The sequence below is a fragment of the Pteropus vampyrus genome, unplaced genomic scaffold (genome assembly GCF_000151845.1).
Source record: "Pteropus vampyrus isolate Shadow unplaced genomic scaffold, Pvam_2.0 Scaffold513, whole genome shotgun sequence".
In the NCBI taxonomy this organism is placed as follows: domain Eukaryota; kingdom Metazoa; phylum Chordata; class Mammalia; order Chiroptera; family Pteropodidae; genus Pteropus; species Pteropus vampyrus.
In genome coordinates, this window is record NW_011889294.1 from 122,986 (window position 1) to 141,143 (window position 18,158).

General features: G+C 46.2%; 1 protein-coding gene across 2 annotated transcripts in view; it reads right to left on the reverse strand.

Annotated features, from left to right (window-relative positions):
• Nucleotides 1-2,116: 2,116 nt before the first annotated feature.
• The window catches only part of RBM17 (RNA binding motif protein 17), a 25,284-nt gene continuing 9,242 nt past the window's right edge, over nt 2,117-18,158 (reverse strand). For both annotated transcript variants that reach the window (XM_011383327.2, XM_011383328.2), the window contains exons 3-12: nt 14,113-14,229; nt 11,331-11,497; nt 10,680-10,777; nt 7,919-7,975; nt 6,595-6,736; nt 4,554-4,705; nt 3,561-3,634; nt 2,919-3,017; nt 2,469-2,541; nt 2,117-2,351 (exon numbers count right to left, since the gene is read on the reverse strand). In XM_011383327.2, coding sequence (XP_011381629.1) covers nt 2,248-2,351; nt 2,469-2,541; nt 2,919-3,017; nt 3,561-3,634; nt 4,554-4,705; nt 6,595-6,736; nt 7,919-7,975; nt 10,680-10,777; nt 11,331-11,497; nt 14,113-14,229 — 1,083 coding nt within the window. In that variant the 3' untranslated portion in view covers nt 2,117-2,247. The remainder of the gene's footprint in view (nt 2,352-2,468; nt 2,542-2,918; nt 3,018-3,560; nt 3,635-4,553; nt 4,706-6,594; nt 6,737-7,918; nt 7,976-10,679; nt 10,778-11,330; nt 11,498-14,112; nt 14,230-18,158) is intronic.

An 18,158-nucleotide genomic window follows, 5' to 3' on the forward strand; every position in this document is an offset into this window, starting at 1 on the left:
CCGTCACACTTTGAGGTTTTATATGAAGCAAGAAAACTCCCGAATCCCACCTAAGAAACTGCTTCAGACTGCCCCGCCACACAAGCGGCCCCACAGCACGTGCCACTACGGGGTAGTGAGGTCTCTGCCAACGCCGCCCCAAAGGCGAGACAAGTGTGCCCACCCTCCAGTGTGAGGGCGCTCCCGGACAAGCTCCGCTCCACGCGGAGGCCCAGGGCGCTCACCCTTCCCCGCCTTAGCTGCGACACAGGCTGGGACTCGAGTTTCCAGTCTCTACCTCAGGGAGGCGCTGAATTTGATGCTGGGAACTCACAGGCACAAAGGGCATCCAGCAGCTCACAGGTGGCCGAGTGCCCAGCGTCCATCAGTCTGGACCTTCCTGGTTATGTTGTAGCTTCAGTAACTTTTAATTTATATTGAAATTTTCACGTTGAAGTTCATTTGAATTTTGGTTAATATAAAAAAATTAATTTCACATTTCTCAAGCACCATCTTGCAGATATAGAGATTATTCCATTATCAGAAATTCATCGCAAGTAATGCACTAGATGATTAAAGCAGTCACGGATGATTAAAAGTGATCGGCGACGGAGAAGCAAGCAATCCCGAAGAGCCCGTGAGCCTAAACATCTAAGTGTCAAGTACTTGCATCTATCTTTCTGGTTGCTGATCAGGAGACAGTTGGGAAAAGCCACCTAAATAAATGACGTCACAATAAAGCAGAGCAGTAACGATGCAGGCGTCAAAGGCAGTTTGCAGCTCACGCTCTACGAACGAACATCGGAGTCCATCAGATCCCACGGAGCCGCCCCAACGGCCTGGGCACCAGCGGCATCACAGCAGGGCCCCAGGGAGACCCATTCGAGTTTCGGGGCTGCTGGCACCTCCCGTGTCCCAAGGAGCATCCCATTACGTAACTTTTACGTTCTTTAACCCAAACGTATTTTCTAGAATACGTGCACTTTTATCACGAACACCAAGTTTCAACTCAATCTCACTCAGTAAAGTACCACAGAAGAGGAAATGTTATTCTTTTATTTACGTTAAATAAAAACAGAGAATCCTTTTGTAAAAAGGGTCAGAATATTCCTGTCTCCAAATCAAGTCCATGGACGCAAAGTGACGTTGAGCGCTTTCTCCCCTCAAAGAGTCACAATTTCCAGGTTGTGACAACCTACAGACAACACAGGCGCCGCCTCGGGAAAGTCACATACAATATTCGGGCAAGCAAGGGACAGAACACAGGCACAAGTATGTTCTGAGAACACTTCCTGCTCTGGCAACGAACCTCGAATATTTGTTTCCTTTTTCATGGTCCTGCTAAATTTTTAAGCCACACGTACCGCTGCTCTCTGATGGTACAATGTTCCATAATTCCGGAGTTTTATTAACTGGCAATGCAGTTTAAGTAACTGATGTGCTGAATTTCATGGTTTAAAACTATGTATAAGAACTAAGACTACTGTAAATTTTGCCAGTAGAAATGTGACCCCAAGGAACCACCATTCCGAAGGACGGGCACACAGGTACAACGCAGCCGTGAGGTTTTGAGTTAACGTGTCGTTTCTGATCTACGCTAAGGGTATGCTCGAACCCCTGAAAACAAACGAATGCTAGATTCATGATTCCCCTACCCTCAATCCATCACAAACCCTACAGTCTGACTTAGTTTAATCGAAAATGACTCATCCGAACAGGTCATGGCAGGTTCACAATCCTTCAGCCTGATTTCAGGTTGTGAAGAGATTTTTCTGAGTGGAGTCAGCAAGAACTTCTCTGTTAGAGAAAGCAGACGTTTCACCTTTGGCAGACTGCCAAGATGACACTTTATTATAGAATTTATGAAGCTACAGTTTAGTAACTTGCAGGTCTTGTTAAAATGAATTTTTAAAAAATGAAAGAAAAGCAAAGAATAGCTTAATGCATATCCTATATTCCAAAACTTTCTAGACTTCTTAGTGCAAGAAATACTGTCTCACTGAAGCACTTGAGAATTATCATGAAATTCTAGCAAAAAAAGGTAATCATCTCAAAAGTGGTAATAAAAGAGAGAAACCAGAGAGGCACACAGATTTTTTTTTTTTAAGGATTTTTATGCTATATTAAAAAAACACAAAATAAAAAAAAAGGGACCAATCAACACACATCTCAGCAGCCCTTCTGAGTCCCTGCGCACACAGCACGCGAGCTGGCTGTCGCCTCCTCTGCTCGGCTTGGAGCTTGTGGTTCGTGCTCCAGTTCTTAAAATCAAACTTGTTCCGCCAAATCCAAGACTCTGAACTTATCCAAATTGTAGAAACATGCTTTTACCACCCGGCCACCGAAATACCTCCCATTCAGATCTACGACAGCTAAAAGGCAAACAAAGACAGTTAATGTAGGTTTCCCATCAGACATCACGTTTTAATTTTAACAGTTAAGATCACAAATTTAACTTTTCTGTTCTTTATATTTAGCTGCACACTTACCTTTAATTGCTGATTCGACCCTCTCGAATTCTAAAAATATCCGCACTGCTTCATCGTCAGGGGCACCAGGGATCTGGGGAGGGAATGAAAGCAGAAAAATACGTAGTCATCATCTGAGATGTCACTGAGTTTTCCTCCCTAAATGATGTGTCAGAATAAGTGTTCCAATTATCGTCATATATGAACAAGTAGTAGCCAAATAAACAAGGAAATAAGTATAACTTGTCCCAAAACTCTGTCGAACACCTGTTTAGGACAAGCACGGTGTTAGGTGCTGGGAACGCACAGCTGACCCATAAACAAGTAATTATGTGGTCAACAAGCAGCAATAGGACACAGAAGGAAAGCAGGAGCGTGTTATTTATAGCGCAGCACACCTCGCTCTATTTGTAGAAAATGTTTTGTAATCTATTCTGACAGGTTGTAAACATCACAAGAAAACACTCTTACTTCGAATATCACACATTTTCCAACTTTGCCATATTTTTCACACTCTTCCTTGGTTTCAACCTCCAAGTCTTCATCTACCTCTCCTGCACCAACCATGTTCTATAAACAAAAATAAGTCAATTCAAGTGTCAAGTATAATTTACAAATATATAAGTGAGACGCATAAATAACCTTCACGATAGCAGATGTTCTCCATCCCAAACGACACAATGAAAATTTTCATCCCTGTAGCACCTAAAAGTTGGCATTTCTTAAAAAAACGAAACTATACATTGATGTTCATAAAGTTACGAGAACGATTGTATCTTAAAAAAATAAAACCATGCATCGAAGTACATAGTTACAAGAACAATTATATAAGCATCAAAATGCATAAACTAAGTTAAACTTCTACAATTTCAGATGTTTTAAATTACTCACTGTAATCTTAAATATTATATTCAGCAAAGAAACATTAATGAAAAAGGACACTAAAATCAGTCTCAGAGAGAGTCTATCTGAAAGTGTCATTTGCAATAGCATCATTTCCCGTTTTCTCGGCCCATTATGCTACCACGGGCCTGCAAGCCTGTAGGGGTGGTTGGGGGGGAGTGACACCGAAACTCAAGGCGGGTGAACGGATTCCCTCCTTCTGCCTCTTACCCTTAGTAGGACCACTTTAGTAGGACACTTAAGTATTTCAGTTAGTGGATTTGAATCCGACTTCTTGGATGCATCTGTAGAAAACAAATCACCAGTGTAGACATGTTGGTGCTGCGTCCGAGTTATGGTCATTTAATTTCAATAGCAACCCCCATGCCCTAGAGTCAGTTACATGCACCAGGCAAGCAGCCTCTGAGCGACCATGTAGCCTCGCCTGTGACAGAAGCCTCCGCTTTGCTTCGCTATAGGTTTTTACCATAATCTCTGGGAGTTTCTAGCTCCCCCAGTTCCCTGCAATTTTTGTTTGGTCCACTTCCTAAAGGGTTGACAGAGTACATCAATCACAACCCTTACCGGAGAATGTCTTGGCTCCAGCCAAGGTCTCTAGCCCAACGTAATGAGCGGTTCATGGGCCAGCCACCGGCTGACTTCGGAGACTCCCACAAATCGGGGTGGCTCTAGGCTGCCTGGCTGCTTCTGAAAGCTGTGTGCTGACAGGCTGCCAAAAGCCTTAGTCTTCTGTCAGGAAAGGGAGTTCAGCTATGCTGACTCCTGCTTAAAATGCAAGACATGTTGGACCTATTCTAGCACGTTCTCGGTACAGAATGGACTGTAGTAATCAAATAAAAATAAGACACCAAGTATGTGTCACCTACCAGTACGAACACTTAGAGGGTGGGAACATGGCGGACACAGTCACTGACAGGCCGTATGTGGCTGTCATGCGGTGGCAACAGGACTACGGCCTTACCGACGTGGCACGGCTCTCTGCCTGCTAGAAGCGGGCATGAAACGTCCGTCCTGTGTGTTCATTTTCTGGCCGCCCCTCCTTGTCTCTTTGTCCCAGGGGCCTTCCTGTCTCTACCTCTGTTCTGAACAAATGAAGATGAGGCACGGCACAGCCGGACTGCGTCGTCCTCGGAAGCCCCCGTTTCGTGCAGGCGGGCCAGTCTTCCCCGGACTGCACGTCCCCCGCTCCCGGGGAACACCCACCTTTCTCTGTGACTTCGCCCACAATGATCTTGCCTCCTCGCTTGCTCGTCTTCTCCACCGACAACGCCGTGCTCAGCCCTTGCTCGTGCTTCCCGAGCCCCTGGCCTTCCCGGAAGCCGTACTTCTGCATGATTTTATGAGCGACTGTGCCCCTGGGAGGGGAAGAGGGAGACCCCTTACACCGAAGCCATCAGCTGGGGCGTAAACCAGATTCTGTCACCGCAATCGACTTCTGGGGAGAAGAGTGGAAACCTCACGAGGGCCTCGAAGAGCTCACACTTAACCAACAATGGGCCACTCGGCGGAAGTTGAGAGGTGTTCAGGATGAAGACACACAGGAAGCTAACACTGGAACCCCAGACGCCCTGAGGTCACCTTTAATGTATGGGATACGGTGGTTTCCCTGACAAAGTGCCCCAGGACCCATTAGAAAGCACTGGACTTCGTGTGTCCCATATCTGCACTGCTACACAGTGTCCGGCCACAGATTAAGTGTGCCTTCAACAACAAGTGTGAGTCTCACGAGGACGACCGCACCCTCCTGAACAGTGCAGCAGCTTCCAGATCATCTACTTAACAGGAGACAGACAAACTGAGGCCCAGATCTGCCAACGAGCTTAAGGATGGCTAGGAACAAAGCAAGACACGACACTGAGAAACGACTTCTATAGGTGTTCGTGGCAGAACTGAAACTGGAACCCACAAGGCCTGATTCTCCCCCACTGCATGAACAGCATTAAGCTTCCCAGCGGCACGCGGAGGTGCCTTACAGGTCTCCAGGATGCTCCCCAGCGACGCCTGGTACTTCCGGCTTGAACCGCAAAACCCTGCTCCAGCTACAACTGCACCTCCATTACTTCCTGGATGCGATTTCCTTAAAATTCTCATTTGAACGAGCTGTTCTAGGGCTAAAAAGAAATGACCCAAAACTGAACTGTGCCACATCGCACCTTCCTTACATGTACGTTAAAAACTGAATTCCTGTTTAAAAGGGGATTCAGCAAAAAGGTAATTTTTATCATTAGCAGGAAAAAAAATGGCTTGATGTCTGCCCACCCTCCAGCGGACACCCTGGGGCAGCCCCACAAACCTTCCCTCAATGGACGGACTGTTCTCTCTCCACATTGCCCAGTGCGGTGGCTGCCAGCCTCATGTACCCTTGAAATGAGGCTGGTGTGACCCAGGACCTATATCTTAAATTCACTCCCAAGCCGCCGAGGCTGGCAGCTCCGCAGAGAAGAACACAAGGCTAGGGGACGGGCCCACGGAGGTCAGACACCCATAGTCCCCTTGCAGCGCACGAGCCCCTGCCACCTACTCTGTCAACTTCCGATGACTCTAAGGATGTCGGGAGCTAATGCACAGGGGAGAAGCCAGCTCAGTGTGCTGCCCACAGTCTAGGCGTCCCTATCACACGCTGAGCGTCCTTTTGAAGCACACAGAAGGCCAGAGTATGATGCTGCTTCATCTGACAGCCTCTCACAGCACGAAAGGAACAGTAAATATAAAACAATCTTTTCAACGACAGGCATGCCGAATCTAGTGGGGTTAAAAACAACCCACCACGAGCCCCTGAAAATGGATTTTTACATGTAGGCAAACAAATTTCTAATTATAGCTTGAAGGACTGAGTTTTTAGACCAAAGGTCCACAACCATAACCTTAAAGCAAATGGCTCATTTTAGCAAGGGGAAAAAAAAGTGTCATTCACCCTTTGGGCAGTGTTAGCGCCAATTCACACGAGCTGTTTTATCTGCAAACGTCATGAAAACAAACGTATCTATCAGGAACCATCCTCCAGAGTACACTGTGCACCCACACCGTTCCAAACTCCCGTCTTGTACGGAACACGCAGCCCCGTGCCGGGGGACCACGTGCGACTCACTGACATGCACGGACGCGTGTGACTGGACACACCGAGCGTCTCCCAATAGCGCCCGCGTTTCTGGGCAAGCTGCGTCGGCCCGAAGGGCGGCCAACCACTCAGTCACACCGCGCCTCACCCTTACGCGTGCCAAGGCGACAGCACCAGGACCATTACCCCATGTTGGCGAGGAAGGAGTTGCCAGGCCCCGTTGGGGACCGGGGCCTGTCCTGCTCCTCGTACACCGGCGGAGGGACGGCGGCTTTGGAAGACTGTGAGCGCGGTCGGGAGTCCTCTTCGTAAGGAAATTCTCGGGGTACTGGTGAAAAAAACAAAACGGGTTTACCAAAACACCCAGAGATTCTGAACTGCGCCTGGATGAATCAATTATCTTCAACTAATTCAACTGACGTTTTTGGCTTGCTCCAAGGAATGAGAAAACACATCAATCAATTTTAGCCTCCACATAACTTTTAAATCACAGAGGTAGAACACTATTCTTCTGGTTCTAGCTTTGTTCCAGCTGTTTCTATCTCCTCAAATGTCCTTTTTACAAATCTTACTGAAATGTTACCCATTAAAAGTGCTCTTAAATGACAATTTTTGTCTGATTTGTTAGATTTTTTAAGTTCCAGAGAGACCCGATCAGTCTTTTCGCTCCCACAGCGTCTTGTGTACCTGCCCTAAGCTCATCTCAGGACGTCGTCAGCCCAGCACAGACTAAGGTCTCTGAGGTTATAGACCACACACGAGGGCGGTGACTGTCAGCCCAGGCTACACAGCAGAACCAACAGGAAGCTTTATAAAGACCCGGATGCTTGGGCCCCACTCCCAGAGACTGGTTTCAACTGGGTATTCGGTTGGTCAGGTGTTTTCGCACGAAAGGCATTTAACGATGCTTTCTGAATCATCTTCTTTAAGAGGCTAACGTAAAGAGTGCAACAGGTATAAAAAGCACCGGAAGCGAATGTGTTTTCTTGGCACAGTTTAGGTGCAGTCCAACCCAGAAGACAGGAAAATGACCTAGATGACACATCAGAGTTCAATGCCAGCCCCCGAATCCTAGAGCAGATGACCGGAGGAAACAAGGGGTGGCATGTTTTGGCGACGTCTGTGATGTCCACAATCTGTGCACTGAAATGGAAACCAAAGGCAGAAAAACCTAACGGAGGCGGGCACTGCCACCTTGTGGACGGCCGTGAACGTAACAGCTTCCAGACCACTCGGCACAAAATTGTAAACAGAGGCGCTATTTGTTTTAACCTAACTCCAAATATGAAATGTTGGAGAAGACAAAATTTAAACAAAACAAAACAGAGACCTCACCATATAAAAATCCAGGCCTCAGAGCCCTGCACAAAACCTTCCCGGAGTGGGAGGGGGCGGCTGGAGGGCCTGCCCTGGGCCCTAGGGTGAGAGCCAGAGGCCAGGCGGGCCTGCGGGCCCAGGACCGGGTTAAAGACCTGCAGCAGAGCGGCAGGCGGAGACAACGGATACGTACACTCTTTGTCTTTCTCCACGAGAGAGGTGGGTGGGGCGATGGCAGCTCCGCCCATACCTGCGAAAACAGAAACGCCACCGATGAGGGACATTCAGATGCCAGACGCTCAGGACGTGACGGATGCCATAGCCATATCACGCCCTCCCCTCCTCGAACGTCTGAAGAATTCAGCATCTGAATCCAGGACTAAAAATACAGAGAACTGACAAAACCGACAGAAGAAATTTTTTTTTTCATAGCAGGCCGTCAAGAGCCCTAAAATGTAGTTAATAAATGAATCATAAGGCAAAAGAACATGACCCAGAGAACTGGCAGTTACCTAGAACACAGTGACACAGCTGCTTGCTGAGAGCGTGTCACCTCCGGCCCCCTCATGTGGTGCTGTCATTCCAGCTTACGCCTCTGAAGCAGGCGTCACTGTTTCCATTTTTCAGAGGAGAGTTAACGGGCAGAGACGGTATAAAACGCAGCTCCCTGTGGCGCCTGGCTCCCCCCGCCATATGGCACACCCCTTCCCGGAGCGCAAACCACTGGAACTGGACACCTACTTGCAGCTACAGGTATTCTGGTTGCTGAAGCATTGGTTTCGTGTTGTCGCCATTCCCACTCACGTCCCTGGACAGAGACTAGTGGACGCGAACCAACCAAAACGACTCCATTTGCTCCCCCACAGCAGGGGGAGAATGTGAATGAAGAGCAGGAGGAACTTTTCATTAGGCTCAAGCCCTAATGTGTATTATTATTGCTTAATCACCAAAGAAATAGCACAAAAATAATAAACCGTAAAAAACAAACTAATTCCAAAGCACTGCTGCACCAGCACAGAACGCTTCCCAAAGAAATCCCTCAAAGCCGGCACGCAGGCATCATGGCTACCAGGCCTGGACTGGACAAAATGCTTATGCAGAAATATGAACTAAACTCTCTTATCTTTCTTCTGAAGCACCTCCTATTATCTTGTTTTAATCTTGTCACTAAGACCTGAGTGATTATTGATCGATTCTGAAAAGATTAGCTCTAACGAGTTCAGTATAAAAAACTCAAGGTGAGGACTTGAAAACATGCCACTAGTCAGTTACGACGTGGACGTCAGCTGTTACCAGCAGCACACAGATGGCTAGACCGCCACCACCTCCCTGGCATCAGGCTACCGTCCGCTACTGCCCAAGGTGGCGAGCGGCCTTCCTGCAGGAGGCCAGCTCCTTACAGACAGGGCGGTCGGCCGCAAGCTGGGAAGATGGGGCCAGCAAGCACTCGCCCTCCATGCTGGGCTCCAAAGCAAGCGACGGAAACCAACGCGTCGGCTCCTGGGGGACGGCTGCGCAGTGCTGAACGCACACGGCCGCCCACGAGCAAAGCGCGGTCCTGACACGGTAGTTTCAAGTGCATAACACGATGACTCCATATCTGCATGTATTGTGAAATGATCACAGTAAGTCTAGTTAGCATCTGTCACCATACGTCATTACGTTTTCTTCTTGTGATGAGAACATTTGGGATCTACTCTTAGGAACTTTCAAATACGCGATATGGTATTAACAGTAGTCGCCATGCGGCATGACACCCCACGACATCTTTATTTTATAATCGCAAGTCTGTACTGCGTTCACCCACTTCTCCCACCCCAGACCCGCTGCCTCTGGCGACCACCCATCTGTTCTGTTTCCATGAGCTCGGGTTTTTTGTTGGTGAGTAGGGGTCTATAAATACATTTAATTTATACCTACATTGAAAGATTTAAGAATTCTAGATTATTACAGACTGCTTCTTTCCAACTCAATTAGTCTTTTGAAATTTAGATTATAAACCCTGAATCAGCCTCGGCTATACACCTGGGCAGACCAGGCTCACCAAACTGCTGGTCACGAAACAGAGTTCATATGTGCGACAATACATTCCAGCTTCGTAACATTATTCTTAGGTCTTAGATTTAAAGATGGCCACATTATAATGAGGTTTTCAGGCAGACAGAGATCGTGGATAAGGTGAATGGTGGACCCGTATTCTAAAGCACTTCCCTGCGACTCGGACTTTTCACCCTTAAAATGGGGATAATCAGAGCCCCCTCCAGGCCACAGTGCAGCATCAGGAGAGAATCTAAGGAAACACTTGGAGCAGTGCCTGGTACCCAGCAGACAAGTACGAGATTTAAATTCTCACTTAAATCTCAATCTGCAACCAAACTGGCCAACTAAATCAAGCAAATCCCAGCAATGGAAACATGACGAAGCTATTTTAAAAAAGCAGCATTCCAGTCTCTCGAGAATGAACGCTACTCGACTACCTAGTGGTCACCAAGGGTCCGGCTCCAGCATAATTACAATTCTGCTGGCAAAGTTCTAGCGCTGGAAGGGACCTTACAAAGCAACTAGTTCAAAGTCTCGTCTTCCTGCTCTCTGATGACACAGAGAAACCAGCGTCCAGGGAAGCTCAGTGGCTTCCTCAAATGCACGCATGTCAGGGACAATGTTCTGGAAACGAGCTTAACAGAAACGCAGCTGGACACAGTGCCTAGGTCAGTGCAACAGGGCAGTAAATCAAGGAAAGTACCCAATTAATAAATGTTAGCCAGTGGGTGGGACGCTCAGAGGATACGTGAAAACACGACGCCAATCGGGGCCGTGTGCAAACGCAGGCCGCTGGGTCCGGAGAGAAAATGACCACAGTCAAGGCCAACCGAACTATTTACCCAGTTAACTACGGAAAGCGAATGGCGGAAGCGCACCGTGTTTGCAACATAACGTTTACGCTCAGGCCTTACTTCTTTTCCTCCTCTCTCGCTCGTAATCTTCATCCTCATCAGAATCTGGGTCTGGTCGCCTTGAAAACCCACTGGCCTCGTGTCGGTCTTTACGCCTCCTGTGATAATAAAAAACAACAGTCGTCACAGACGAACCGACTTAGAGACGTGAGCCCACGGATGTCATCCTGACTTTCTCTCGGCCGTGAACATCCAAATCCTCCCTTTCACAGCAAACTATGAACGGGGGGAGGGGCGTCTGTGCGAACAACTGGTTGAAGACTAAAGTAGCAAAAGTATAAGAAAATTCCAGATGATGAATCGAACAGATTTAACAGGTCTATGAGTATAAACAGCAAGAAAACAGTTCCCTCATAGCACGGGAAAAAACTATTACTCAACATTAGGATCCTAAGTTACTTTCCTCACAACTCACCCCAAATGTATACTTTACGTTTTCTTCGTCTACGTATGGAATTTGCTCTAGGGTTTGCTTTCATGCTGGGATGGAATTACTACAAATTCTTTACAGCAACCTGATTTCTTCTGGCTACCGCTCGGATCCCCCATGAACAGCAACCTCGGCCGTAAGGACAGCACTGGCGTCCACGCGCCGACGTTGTAATGAGGGATTCAAACACGCGCCAGCCCCGAGTCCAAACGGAGCCTTACTTTTCTCTCTCTTCTATTTCTTTCTGTCTTTCCAGCTCTCGCTGTCTCTGTCGCTCCTCTCTCTGGCGCTTCACGACCTTCTCATAATCGTTAGGGAACATAGGGTCGTATTCGTCGGCTAAGGGAATCAGAACTTCTCCCGCGGAAAATCCACTGGGTACAGGATCCTGAGGAAGGTAAACACCAAAGGAAGTGTCATTCTCATGTCTTAAAATCTTATTCCTAGAACTGGGGTCAAAGCCTATGAGGACTGGGAGGAGCCTTGGTGACCATCTACCTGCCTCCTGTTTTACAGATGACGGAACTAACGCCCGAGGTTTGGTGGGTGACATGGCCACACACCTCGCTAGGTGGCAGCAGAACTCTGACAAAGAATTCAGTATTAACTTTACAGATACCCTATGGCATTTTCCTGACATTCCTCAACAAGCTGCTACCATCTAAAATTTTAAGCAATAAATTTGATATTTACTGTAAAAGGTGAATACTTCTGTTTTTACCTATGTCTGTGAAAACTTAAAAACCAAACGACCCACAAATCAACGATTCTTGTGGTCATTCAATGGAAGTGATTAGAAAAAGGCCTGAAACCTAGGTTGGCAGCTGTGGTCACTACCCAGTTTAGGAAGCCCTGGTCTCCTGGTCTGGCCTTCCTAAATGTCCGTGTTTCCTTCCTCCATGTTTTCCTAGCATAACGCTTCCTCAGTACCTGTGACAATAAGAGGCCTGAGCTGGTCTCCACAGCCGCCTCCAACAAGCCCAGGCTGGGGCTGCTGCCCGTGGGCGCCCACTCACGCCCCCTTCAGGAAGTACGCTGCCTGGGGCTGTCACAGGCAGGAGGCCGTCAGACGTGGATTGTGACTGAGCAGTGGCTTGTGACTGAGCACGAAGCTGATGCGCGGAGGAGCCGTGTTCAGCACCAGCGGATCTAGACCCAGCTGTGCCGTTCGACACTGCACGCGAAACACACACTTCATCGTTTCCCTGAATGTCAGGAAACACTAGGATTTGATGAATAAATTAGAAAAATAACTAATTACCTCCCAGGCCCTATCACTGGAAAATCTACACAAATCTATTTAACATAGGGCTCCCAAAGGATAGTTATGAATTTGTATTCATATCAAAGACATTTTAAAAACACAAAGGCAAGTGAACAAGATTTCCTTTGTTATTATTAAGACAGGAGAGAAACTAATCATCAGCCATTGGATTTATATAACACTATTACCACAAAGTTCCTAACTGAGAGAATGATTTGTCACTATGAAAGTTAATTCTTGTCATTTCAAAATTTGAAAGCAAACAATGTTTACTGTATAAACGCTGCTAAGTTTAACAATGAACCATCATTCTCTAAACGCTCTAAAGAACAAAGCAGTTTGTTCGATTTTTAAAAACTAAAATGTTAATACCCTAATGGTGGGGAAGGTGGGTGAACCTAAAATACTCACATATTGCAGGTGACATTACATACCGACACAACCACGCTAGAAACAAGTTGGCACTGAAATCAACTGGCAATAAAAATGTCTGACCCCTTACTGCCACCTCAGGAAAGCTAGCCGAAGAAAATAGTTTTACATGCACAGAGCGCTCTCTGTAGAGATGCAGAGGGTTATAATGGCAACATTAAAGCAGATCTAGATAGTTCTACAGTTAGGGAAGACTTGTGCAAATTACGGTGCATTCACCTGATGGGAACTTTACAGTTAAAAATTGGTCATGAAAACTATTTACAAGAAGGAGAATGCTTACTGATAAAATTTTAGCCCAGCTACATCATAGGTTCCAGAGTCTATATACAACGACAGAAGATGATGGACCAGTTTTGAGTGGATGTAGCGAGAAAAAGTTAGGTAGAGAATTTAAGGGAAAAAATGTTAAACGACTCAGAATCTCCAAAAGACACCTGCATGTGGGAGCCTCTCAAGACCACGAGCAGGAGCAGTGCCAGATCCTCCGGCCAAGAAACCCCAGCAAGAGCTTCGGCAGTGTCCTGCCTCAGAGCGGCAGCGAGGGGGGGAGCACATGGAGTCCCACCCGGGACAGTCAAGGCTGTGAGGACACAGACACCGAGGGAGGGAGGGAGGCGCGCGCGGCCGGTCTGTGCCTGGGCTCCCTCGGTCTGGGGACGCGGGCTGGGAGGGCCCTGCTGCGAAGTGCGCAGTAACAGCGCATTCCATCGCTGACTCTGGGTCATTTCTCACCGAGCGGTGTGTGTGTGTGTGGTGGGTGGTTAAAGGGTCGGAACACCTGAATGCCTTCTATGGAAGAACAAACGCAGACCTAAAGAGTGGGTGTGAGCGTACCTAGTTTGTTTTATTCATCTGTCCCCCACTTGGTGTAGCTTTCACTGTGATTTTGAATTATACCCTTTCCAGCTCTTCCTCATCCTCACTGACCTACTCCATGCTTGTTTGGTTTTTAAGCTTACGTGAAATCACTGTGATAATAAAAGGCGGGGTGGTAGAACTGTCTTTATTTTTAACCCACTTCTCTATTTTAATTCACAATAAAACAACAAACACTAAAATTCTTTACGATGGCAAAAATTGCTTTTCTTTTGGCATATCTCCACTTTCTGATTTTTCTATAATGAACTATTTTAAGTAGCTAAATGTTTTAAACTTGATAAAACAAATAAAAATTAAGTTGAAAATGATACTGACTAGCCTGAAGCGGCCTACCGCGGAGACTGCGAGTTCAGAGTGACACAGGCATAAAATGAGACGCGCACAAAGCGGGAAGGCCGGTCAGGGCTGGACGCAGGTGGGCTCACCTTGAGGCCGGCGGCTACGTGCGGCGGGGTGTCCACGACCTGCCGGTCGTCTGAAGAGCCGCCTCGCTTTAGGTCGATTACCGGGGCGAGGACTGTGCTTTGTTTTGTCCTCTGGCTCTAAAACCATTGAAAAACAGGAGAAGTGAACTGAAGCTCCAAATTAAAATTCATACTATTTGTAACAAAGCTTTTTTTTTTTGGTCTCTGTAACAAAACCAACCTTTCAGAGATGAGAAAATCATGACCTTCAAACAGTCTTTTAATTCATTCCATTCCTCTGACCACATACCAGTTGCATTCATTTTTTTTCTACAACATGAATCTCCTCTATTTTGGGAAAGTTTTATAGTAAACTTGGTCACTCTTATTTAAATTTCCACGTGAAATTAGCTCCCCGCCAGATTCTCCCTTTGACCAGGAGGGCAAATCTGTAACAGCACATGACACTTTGACTGATGTGGGTCTTCCACAAGGAATGGGTGTGTTTTATGTCCTGGGCAAGACACTTGCGGATTAGGGTATTTTTCCTTCCCGGAGGAATATAAAATCCTGCCCGACCTCTTTTATTTTGAACCTACAGAAAAAATTTTTTAAAAAGATAACCATGACCATTCGCAGACCACTGACCGCTATCAACATTTTCCCACAGGGCTGGAGCCCACACCTGCATTTAGTGCTGGGCCGTTTGAAAGAGAGCTGAGGAAAGCAGGGCTTTACTCTGAATCTCCTGAAATCACGGACATTCTCTTACACAACCACACTACTATTCCCACACCCAATAACACCAATCGCTCTCGGTGTCAGGAACCATCCGATTCACATGCGGATTCTCCAAGGTGTCCCCAGAGTGTCCTTCAGACAGCTGCTTTTCCACTGAGCCAGGACCCTGCCAAAGCCCACGAAGCACCTGGTTTTCGAGTCTCTTGGTCACCACCACCACTGCCCCCTGCATCTTCGTCTTCCTCTCCTTCTCTTTCTTCCTCTGACGTGTCTTGTAAAATGCTGCGCATTCTAGATCTGTCTGGTAACTTCCTGGTAGTTTAGCTTCACTTATTCCTCTATGCCCTGCAATTCCTAAAAACTCGAGCTAAATCTTGATTAGGTTAGTGCTTTTATTTTGGTGGGGGAGCAAGAATCCATCACAGGTAAGGCGTTGTGGTTCGTCCAGCCTCACCCCAGCAGGCACATGGGTCAGGCTGCGTGGTTGTAATGCTAAGCGTGACAGATAGGTACAGGGTGACCACCTGACCTTCTGTACAGTTTAATCCCCCCCCCTTGCAATTTAAGGTGTTAACATTTTCTTTGTTATCACTACAAAAGGCTCAAAATAAACCACCATTTGTCTTGAATTTAACAGTACTTATAATTTTAAGCAAATAAATTTAATCCAATCATTAAATATACAAGTCACAAGGTGAATACAAGGTTTAAAGGATGACGAACAGGGTGAGTTGTCAAAATCGAATTTTTCTATTATTTTGTTTCTATTCTACGTATATGTTTTAAATGGACATACAGATGAAACTGCAGCTCCATCTTTCAACTGCAAGTAACGTTTCCTCTACCACATAGCTTTTCAGTTGTGGTTAGGTCACCCTGGTACTGAGCAATGAGTACATCAACCAGTCTGTGAGAGTCGACGAAATGTATCTTCACTTCCCTTCATGAAAAACACATCAGCTTTACACAGCAATCTCAAAAGATGAGAAAGTTGGTAAAAATGATTTCACAGGCAACTTTTTATTTTGACTAATTTAAAAAAAATCGATTTGAAATCTCAAGAGATTTCCTAGTAGCTGAAATTAATGTATTTAGACAAGTGAAAAGATGATAAACAGAACTTGAACAGACTGAAGCAGTACCAGAGAGGGTGTCCAAGAGCCCTGATTTCACATAAAACATAATTCCTTGCTCACCAGCATCCAACTCGTTACTATTCATGTGAGTAAAATGATGGTACAGAAAATCAGCATGTGATCTCTTAAATTTTATTTGACTTTTTAATATATTTATTTTCTGGAAGGATTTTTCTCAATTGTATTTTATAGAAGCTGATTTTCCACCTATAGTTCATAATTATGCACTAGCTGGACAGAGAAAGTGATCCTGAAGAACACTGGGCAGGAATAAACAGGTTATTGAGAATTTTAAAAAACTGACTGCACTGATCCATGAAGCTGACAATTTTTAAACTGAGAATAAAGAATTATCCCAAGCAATTTCGATCTGTTTATCTCTAGAATATTTTGACTTCTACTTTTCTATTTTGTTATGCTATCTTCCACTGAACTAAATTGCTCACTAATCACGTCCACTCAACTTCTGAGTTTATGCGTGAGCCTTGCTCCTTGGAGCCAGTCATTTCACAAAAGAGAAGAGTAGGCCTTCAAGAATGAAATAAATGGAACTGTATTGTTTGGAATACAAAACCTTATACACTTATGTGCAAATCAAAAGGTACATGAAACTGACAAAGATTTAAAAAATTAAACCAATTTAAAAAATTAAAAGGAAAAACAAGACATTTTGCTAATAATCCTTTCACGTGGGATGAAAGCTTGTTTTAAAAAGACAAAATTCTGTCTCTTTAAAAAGAAATACATAAAAAAAATCTCCACCTGGTAATGATGAACTTGAAAAAGACAAAAACTCTAAGCAGCAGAACTGACAAAAGAGACTGCACCGTTCAGACAGTGCTGCTCTGCCTGTGGGTCCCTGGCCCTAGGACCTTTCCCACTCCTGAGCAGTCAACATGTCAGCGCTTCAGTGTAAGTGTCTACTGATGCCACAGGAACGGGGAAGAAAAATAACGCCAACTTTAAAACCCATTTCTTATGGGAAATTTCAAACACAAAAAGAGAGAAGAGATTAAAGAACTCTTAAGTCTCCGTCGCTCAGTTTCAGACAGCCATCTACCAACTCATGGCCAGTTCTGTTTCAAATACATCCCTATCTCTCCTCTCCCCGACGGGATCGTTTTAAAGTAAACCCCAGAAATCACATCATTTTATCAGTAAATATTTCAGTATGTATCTCTAAAGCAATTTTTCCCAACTTCTTTTTTCTTCCCCTATAGCGTTCCCCAAGTAACCTTTTCATACATTTTCCCCATCCATAAAATTTCAGTCCCAAGTACATTATATACCCCTCACGTTCTTTATGTATATCTCTGCTTTACACCTAAAAAGAGCAAGGTTTTTTTCACCTCCTTAAGACCAATACTCGCCCCATCTGGGGGCACAGCCTCTATTGGGGATGCACACTCTAAAACCCAAGGGCCCTTAAAACAGTAAACAACCCATACTGCCACTCTCATTCCTAAAAGTACTCGACAATAACGTTTTAATATCAAATATCCAGTGGACAGCTACGTGTTTAATGTTTTGCATGTTGAACAATCTCAAGGGTGTCGCCAAAGCCCAACATGTACGTAACGGGAACAAAAACGAGCCCCAGCCTGTGTCCGCCAGACACACTCGGCACCAGCCGGAGTCCTCGGTGGTGCACGCACGTCACCACAGCTTAGTGATTACCGCGGAGCCTCCCTCCTCCCAGAGCTGTTCCCAAGCCACCCACAATCAACAGCAGGAGTGCCACCCAAAGTATAGGCTCCCGGGTCCCCGACCCAGAACCAGGATTCACCAGCCTATCAGGAGCAGGCTACTGAAGCAGCATTTCAACCAAGTCCGCAAGGTCGGACACAGAGTTTGCAAACCTATGTCACTGCTGGAAACTGAGCACCGCTTTTCGTCACCGGAATGTCTGAAACAGTTCCATCCACCCCCAGGAGTCCGGAGAAGCAAAGTGACCTTACACCCCTTACTCCTCTCCACCCAGAGCCTCTCCCCCACATAAATGTCTGTCCCTGCAGAGTCCATGACAAGGCAGGAGAGCAAGCTGCCCCGGGGCCTTCCGCTTCACCCTGTGGCTGATCTCACCTTTGCCTGGGTGAGGGCCGCCTTCTTCACCTGAAGCTGAGACTGCAGCAGCTTGAAGTTCTTGGACCAGCCTTCCGTCTTCGAGTCGCTGGTCTCCACTCCCAGGTC